Raw genomic sequence first — 8,387 nt, forward strand, 5'->3', positions numbered from 1 at the left:
GATCATGCGGCATTTGGTCTCAGTGACACCACACAGAATCCAAACATCAGACTCAGGTTTAATCTTTATGTTCAATGAGAAACAGCGGAAGGCTCGGAGTCGAGCGGCTACATGTGGTCAGAGAGAAACCAAACCAAACACAGTCTCAAAGCAGCCGTTATAGAAAACACTTTGATTCAGAGCGTGAGAATTCTTCTACAGTGTAATGGTTTAGAAGGGGGGGGGGGGGGGGGGGGGGTTGGGGAAGAAACGAGTAAAAAAAGAAGCTCTGACCGCAAATCACATTATACCGGAACACTGATTTAATGAAGACCACTCCATCAACGTCGTCAACATCACCGTATGTACATTTGAAATAAATACGTTAAAAACAAATGGCGACAGCGCAGCAGTAAAATGCATTTACTTTAAAAATGAAGTAAAAATGTATTCAAATACATCTTAATAAATATTCTTTATTTAAAGATCTATTTATTTTTATATATATTTTTAATCTCAACTAAAGGCTGAAATCCAATTTCTCTCAATTTTTCTTTCAGTCTTAGGGGAAAGAACTCAAATAGATACAGGTTTTCCTTCAAGCCAGGTAGAAAAGAAAAACCAGATCATTGCACACTGAACGATAAAGGTCATATTGATAAACTGTTTTTAACCAAAGTGCTTCAGTGAAATATCCCACATTTAATTTAAAATAATATAAAAGATAATTTTTCATTATTATATTTATATATTTCATATATATTTTTCAGGTTCCATTCACATGAACAAAGGCTTAATTAGATCACCTCACTGTTACTACTATAAAACACACACTAATTCCACAGGAATGTTTGATAAAACTTGGACCAGGACCAGGACCAGGACAAGGACCAGTTCAGCTCCAGTAAAGAAACCAAAACTTCACTAAGAACAAACAACAGAGCGACTGTAATTTATCTAACAACTGAACTAGAGTTTTAAAAAAAAGTATTTGTACTTGCAGCACTGTATATATTTTTTTTTACTACAGTTACTTTTATAGTGAAACACTAGTAAATAAAACCTTAACTAGTAACTATAATATTCACCAATTCTATCTGAAGTTTGTAAAAACTGATGTTGTTTTCCTTCCTGGGTGCTGCCTTCAGAGTAAATATTATTTTCTTTTTTTACACAAACGTTCAATGACACCTTTGACTAATTTCTAGGGGGCGCCACATCTGCAGAGTGGGTGAGGCACTTTCATTCAATTCTCGACTTGACTGTGTCAGTGTTGGCCTTAAGTACTAAGAAGCTTTTCTTGCACAGGTTGATCATGTTCTTTTCTGCCACTCCCGTGTGCAGTAGTCCAGTTTCTCTCGGCACGCTGTGCTTTATCTGAATCGTCCAAAAAAAATCTCTCCTGGACTTTCTCGCTCGTTTCATGGACAGGGAAAAAATTTATTACCAGCAGTTTGGCAGCTAATCGGTAGCGCTAGCATCATTATTAGCACTGTTGTTGGATTACAGATTTATTAGCGTACAGTGATGATAGTTAAACTTTTGGTCTATTGTGTTTATTATCCGTGGTGCTAGTCTTAATGATGTCTTAGATTGCAATTATCCTAAATAAGTTCAACGGACAACGACTAAGGATGCAGTAGAAAACAACGAGGACACCTAGTGGAGTTAATGTTCGACACAGTCTCAGTGAGGGCAAATTAAAAACGACAATGGATGGTTGATTTAGCTAGCTGGATTTGACACGTTAACTAAGTGTTAGCATAAGTGATATATAAAGAAAAAGTCAAAACAACGTCACTCCTTTGTTCTCAGTGCAGCTTGCTGCTCCTTGACTATAATCGCTCGCATCGAGTGTGTTACGCAGTAGTATTGTCTGCTTTGAACGGGTCGGCTAAAAATCACGTCGCTTCTGCGGCGTGAAGACAAATCAGAATTATTTCCACAGGACATCAGCGTCTGTTATTGGCAGTGATGTAGAGGTAGACAGCTACTGACATCACCAGCTACTGACATCATCAGCACCGTGAGGTTTTTAGAATCCAATAAGTGTTTTTGTTTCAAGTTTTGCGAACTTTTGCTTCACTTTCTGACAAATGATTGTCTGCGAAATATTGTCGCCAGCCAACTGCTTTTCGTTGATTCAAATCAGTAGCAACTTTTCCACTTCCTCTTCTAACATCTGAGATCTTTGCTTGGTGATCACAGTCACTTCTTTGGCAACCTTAGCGTCCTTTATTGCTCCCTTGTTCTTAATGATGCTACAAATCAACGACAAAGCCATAGCGTGAAGCCAGATCTGAAACACGAATGCTACTCTCATGCTTTCGTATAATCCTTCTTTTGTTGTTCTCACAAGCTTTCTTTCCGGCTATCAACTTTCTCTAGCTTCTTTAGGTCCCATAACAATAAATAGCTCCGTGCAAGAAATACCGGCCAAATCAGACGACAGTTCTTAGCGTGTATATCCCAATCGCGGACTGATGCCACACGCTCAGTCACTCAGTGATCACTTGATGCCTGCGTGATATTGTTGGCTTGTTCAGCAACCGAATTATGGAACGACAATTGAGGGAAACAGGAAGAGATCTCCAGCAGATCTAGGATCAGTGTTCAGTCGTCTCCCTTGGCAGGAGAGAATGAGGGAGACAGGAGAGAGGGAGGAACCAGAGAGTGGGAACAGACATACAACAGTTAGCGTTTAGCATTATTCACAGTCATGAACAAAACAGACAGACGGTGATATGACATGCATTAATATCAAAGCTCAACTTTGGGGGGAAAAAACTAGAGTGGAGCGGAGCGGTGCTGAGGATGGAGCTGCACCAGGCGTCTCCATTTGTGATCGCCAGGGTTACAGCGCCTAATTATCCCCACCAATCATGCTAAATTGGGCAGAAAATATACAGCGCCAAACCCAAGTCGTGTGATGAGCAAATCTCTTGTCACTTTGATGCATGGAAATAATAATGCAATAAAGAAATGAGTGCATGTTGTTAACAGCCTCACAGCTGCTGCTCATCTCTAATGAGACCACAGGGACGAACATGTGTCCCATTCACCAACTGTCGCCCTCTGTCTGCTGGAATGTGTCTCACGTCTGTCCAGAGAGGGCGACAGAGAGATGTCCATATCATTAGCTGCATCTAGTTTGAGCTGATGAAGATTCCACATGACAGTTCACTTATTGTCCACGCTGACATGACAGCATCTACGATGCAGTTCCTCACAAATCCTGAAGGTGCCAAAACTGAATGTGAGCTGATTCCACGGTATTGATATATCAATACTCACGCGAGTATCGACTGAGTATCAATTATATGAATACAGCGCTCGTGACAGTTCCACTTTTTTAGGGTAACCTACTACAAACAGATTGACCAGAAGAGGGCAGCAACTCCTTGTGATCAAGTCCACTAGACTTCTTTGTCCCTTAATGCTAGCAATGTAACTAGTTACAATGTAACTAGTTACTTTGTAACTAGTTACATTGTAACTAGTTACATTGTGGGAAAGTAATTTTACTTGTTATAACTAAAGTACACACTAGCCATAACACAGTTGTTAAATGCTCAGTATTTGTCATGTGTTTTATTGGGTTAAAACTGATACAAAGTATCAACATCTCAAATTAAAAATTACAAAAAGTAGTGGGTCTCGTATCAAATCAAAAAGTCTGGTACCACCCGTCACAAAAAAAAAACAATAAAACCCATTGACAAGAAGGAAAAATATGAATATTTTTACTGATTAACTACAGGACTTAAAACACTAACGATGATGAGACCTCTGGGCTACCTGCCCATTTCTTCCAACAGTAATATTCAGTCGTTCGGAAGTTGGAAATTCTATTTCTGCTCATCGTTGTCTGACAGACCAGAGCTGCTCTGCTGGAGCTGACTCAGCTCTTCATCGACCAAGACACTCTAGGTCTGGTCCTCTGAAATCAGCGCTGGAGGTGTTAACCATGTCAACTGCCAACCGATGAACCTTCCGGAAAGACACCTGCGTCCCAGCCTTTTTAGAGAATGTTGTAATTTCTCATTTGTTCACTTTAATATATATATATATATATTTCATGAACAAGATTCTAGAATCCTTTTCCTTATGTTCCCGATCACTGTGTCTCCCACCAAAGGTTTCTCGTTGACGGGTTTCTTCAAAAACAGGAACGTTACCAATCGTCAGGTCTGCAACTGCGTCAAAGGCTCGATAAATGGAAATTCCGTAACATCAGGTCTCTGAGAGACCGTACTCCAATCAGCAGGTTCCACCTTAATAGGAACCCAACAACGAGAAACTTCCTGATCTACATTTTCTGGATCAGTAACAGAAAAAGGCTCCCGAACGGACCTGTTCCTAATTAATTCCTACGTCGGGAGGAAACTTTTCAGAATTATGTTCAGGGGTGACGGCTGGCAGCGGTGGTTTCAAACATCGGTGCCATTTATCATTGTGACAGCGCCATCTGTACCATATCACAGGCAGGTTCCAAAATAAAAGTGTTCCGTATCGGTTCTTTCGTTTAAAAAAAAAATAACCCAAAACATTCTTGGTAAATAAGGCTTAAGGCTGAAGGCTACAAGCGCGGCTAGGTGAGCGTGTGTTTATACTTGGTTAGAGATTTAGGTTCGGGATGACGGATGGAGTGTGTGTGTGTGTGTCGGATACCCGAAAACACGGCCCCTTCCTGTTTCCACGGGTGTGTCCATATGATGTATGTGTGGTTCTGTGTGTGTGTGTGTGTGTACTGGTGTGATAGGCTCAGCAGTAGCAGTGAAGTTTTCTCTCCATCGCCGTCATTTCCTTCAGACCACGGTGCTGACGGACGGATCCGATAGGTTGAGCTGGCCGGTGATGTCGGTCGGGTACGGCTACGGGCGGAGGCGCACAAAGGAGAGAAGAGAGGGGAAAAACGTACAGAACACAGAGACATTAATACATTAAAATATTTTAAAAAAACCTTGTTCCACCCATTCAGCACGTGTTCTCTGGTTCTCAAACCTCGATGGTCCCGGCGAAAAAACCCATTTTAGAGGAACAAATGTTGACTGTTGATTAGGGATGTAACGATGCATTGGGACTCGGTTAGAAATCGATACAAATTAAAAAATCGCACGTAGACATAAGGAGTGGAATCTCCAAAACTCACTGGTCAAACCATGACACTACACCCTCCAGTACAGTAGGTGGCAGTATGTGCCTAAAAACATCAGCCCAAACCTGACCCACTGTTAAACCAAAATGTCAGGTTCCTACGTAGCCCTAAGTGACGTTCAGATGTTGAAACGGAACGTAATCATTAGATTAAAAGTCAAACTGGGGATTAAAAAAAAAAATCGCGATAAAATCACATTGTGTCGTGAGTTCATGTATCGTTACATCCCTACTGTGGATGTGGAGTAAAGTGTCTAAGGACGGTGGATTAGGGTTCCCTATAGAGATAGCTCAGATGCTAATCAGTGCTGGTGGTGTATATTTAATTAAAATATATGTGTAGTTCGCAGAATTCTGCTAATTAATGTGGCGAACTTTTGTGTGTAGTACACGTCTTCTACTTTTGCCAATTTGACCAATCGTGGATTAAGTCGCCGCGAGAAACACCAAGCACGAATCCCAGCTAACGTACGCGGTACACGTGACCGCTGCCGCAAATACCTCGTTGAATATATTTACATTCGGAAGTACTTCTGGTGTTACGCGTTCGGAGGGCGTGGCCATGTACAGTACACAAGGCCCAGGATTGGTCAGTTGAAGTTTTTTTTTTTATCCTACAAGTCGGTCGTGCTTGCAGAGGAGGACAGAGGCAGTGTGTGTGTACAAACAGCATGTAGAGTCTGGACACCATTCATATTCACTGAGAGAGAAGAAGAAACACTCATATAAAAATAAAGGGTGACGATCACAAAGAAGAAGGAGTCATAGTGCACCCTTCAACCATCCCCTGATGTCATCGCATCAATCCATCAATCCAGCCTGTTCTTTTTTTTAAACATTATGATACTGTGTTCTTTTTATACCCTTATTGTGACTCCCGTCAAGTTCAACTCCGGTGACGTCAGAGGAAAAACAGAACATTTCACATGCCTGAGAAATATTGGGAGTCGACAGCAGAAACGATTTCACGGGATGAATTCCTCGATGACACGTCTGATTGTGTCACGAAAGAAGATAGCACCAATACCCCCCGCCTCCTCCCCCCGTGTTACAACAGAAGCCATCCACTCCGCTGTGACCCTGAAAAAGACGTGAGGAAAGCGGCGGCTTCCACAGACGACTCACAAGCATCAGTACGGATGACAGGATGAGGAAATATTAATCAGTAATGATTTGATTCCCACGACAACGGTCTAGTTTCCCAAAGACGAAGCAGGAGCCGGTCAAACGTTTCACCTGTATGAGAAGCTGTAGGAGACAAAATCAGTTAGACCACCTCAAAACAAATATCCTCCGGAGATAGGGGGGCGCTAGAGACAAGGTCAGATGGTTATGGTGTAAATTTAAATCTCAGAAAAATTTGTGCGGCTATTTACTGCCGTTGTTAAGTCAGATGAAGGGACAGAGACAGGAAAGGACAAGGCGGAAAGTACAAGACAGGGAGCGTGGACGACAGCAGACGGGACGAGGACGGACAGACAGACAGACCAGAGGACAGACAGGAGGGATGAGAGGACACAGGTCCACAGGAGTGAAAGAGACCACACAGTCTGACCCTCTTCACTTCTCCTTTGCAAGAGGACGATGTGAACCGTGTGAAAAACAACGCAGCCCTAAACCTCCTGGCGACAAGACAAGTCCTGACCTGACTGGACATCTCGGACTCCAGGACTCTCCTCTGTTTTTTTGTCTTTACTGGGACACAAGAGCTCGATGGAGAAGGAATGAGTCAGCAAGATGATGAAAAAAAAGAAGAGCGAGAGAGGAGGACGAGAGAGATAAAAAAAAGGAGACGAAAGAAGAAGAAAAAAAACATTGACAGAAGAAAATTCATGAAGTTAAAGGAAGAGGAAAGAAAACTGAGGAAAGATGAGTCACACCAGAGGTGGTGGAGGAAGATAAGAGGCAGTCGGTTGGTCTTCATCTTCTTACCGTGGCGTCCCTGGAGGCCCTACGGCGTTTGAGGTCGGAGGTCAAAGTGATGGACCTAAAAGAGGGTTTCAGTTTGGGCTCGGGCTCTGCTCTACCACTTTTTCTATCCTAAAATAAATCATACGATAGGTGCACACACGTTAACACGCAGCAGAGACACGGTCGCACAATCCTACTACTACTACTACTTTATTACTACAGTAATTATCACTTTTAACATCTAACACTACCTTCCAGTGGACTCACCACCCGCAGGAAGGTTTGGAGGGTTGGTATGGTGCAGTGTGATTTGGGTGGCGACTGCTGCCCCCGCGACCCGGTAACGGATAAGCGGATGAAAATGGATGGATGGATGGATGGACATCTAACACTTGTGCTGATGAGCGCTAAAACCCACTATATCTCATGCTTACTTGGCAATTTGCTAACAAACTTGTGGACTTTGAAACTTAAAAACTCACTTATAATACTTGATAGCTAACCCTAGCTAATTGCCGATCAGTGTGCTAACTCATACTGTAGTGGCTAAACTGGCTTGTAATAACAGATTTCTAACTTATCAGCTACTACAACGTACTAGTACTAGCTAATTCATGCTAACAACACATTTGGTCTTTGATTATTCTTGCGGCTCACCTATTATTGCTAACTGTCAATATACTGACTAAAAAATGGCTGCTCAGTGATACTTAGTAATTCTTGTTGGTAAATACAACAGTGAAACACAAAAAACTTTGTTTTAATGCTAATGCTTTGTTTTAACACAAGCTAACTAAAAATTACTGCCCCTTTACTGACCAAAAAACTAAAAACACGTGTAAATATATTCCATTGATTAAAACGTCTTCCCGATAGCACAACATCCCATAATCCTTTCTAGAAATGGTGTGCAATATATATATATATTTGTTCCTGACATGTGATGAAAGCGTTCCTTCGGAGCTGACTTCCTGTTTTAGATGAAGAGATGTTTCAGTAAAACACAGCTTCACTCTGTTTTACTGTCCACAGCCACGGACGGACACGTACACACGCACGTACTGTAGCAGAGGAACCAAGAACACCAGGGCTGGAACATAGAAACACCAAAGTGACCAAACACAGCCAATCCTGGGTGAGAACACAGGGGGGGAGAAGAGGAAGGAGGGAGGGAGGAGTAACAAAGAGGACGGATGGATGAGGCGGCAATGGAGTCGGATCAACCCTGAACACATCAGATCATTATACCAACACTGTGCTGCTATAACGTCAACTGTCGGGTGTGTGTGTGTGTTAAACAGAAAAGACATGGGTGAGGGAGCAGGGGGCGGGGAGGGGGG

The 8,387-nt window shown here is 42.4% G+C and overlaps 1 protein-coding gene across 1 annotated transcript in view; it reads right to left on the reverse strand.

Annotated features, from left to right (window-relative positions):
- Positions 1-4,074: 4,074 nt before the first annotated feature.
- LOC103398876 (glutamate receptor ionotropic, NMDA 1-like) overlaps positions 4,075-8,387 on the reverse strand; it is a 37,232-nt gene continuing 32,919 nt past the window's right edge. The window contains 1 exon segment of the mRNA XM_017030953.2: positions 4,075-4,853. Coding sequence (XP_016886442.1) covers positions 4,788-4,853 — 66 coding nt within the window. The 3' untranslated portion in view covers positions 4,075-4,787.

Source organism: Cynoglossus semilaevis, unplaced genomic scaffold, assembly GCF_000523025.1.
Source record: "Cynoglossus semilaevis isolate Cse_v1.0 unplaced genomic scaffold, Cse_v1.0 scaffold1292, whole genome shotgun sequence".
Lineage (NCBI taxonomy): Eukaryota > Metazoa > Chordata > Actinopteri > Pleuronectiformes > Cynoglossidae > Cynoglossus > Cynoglossus semilaevis.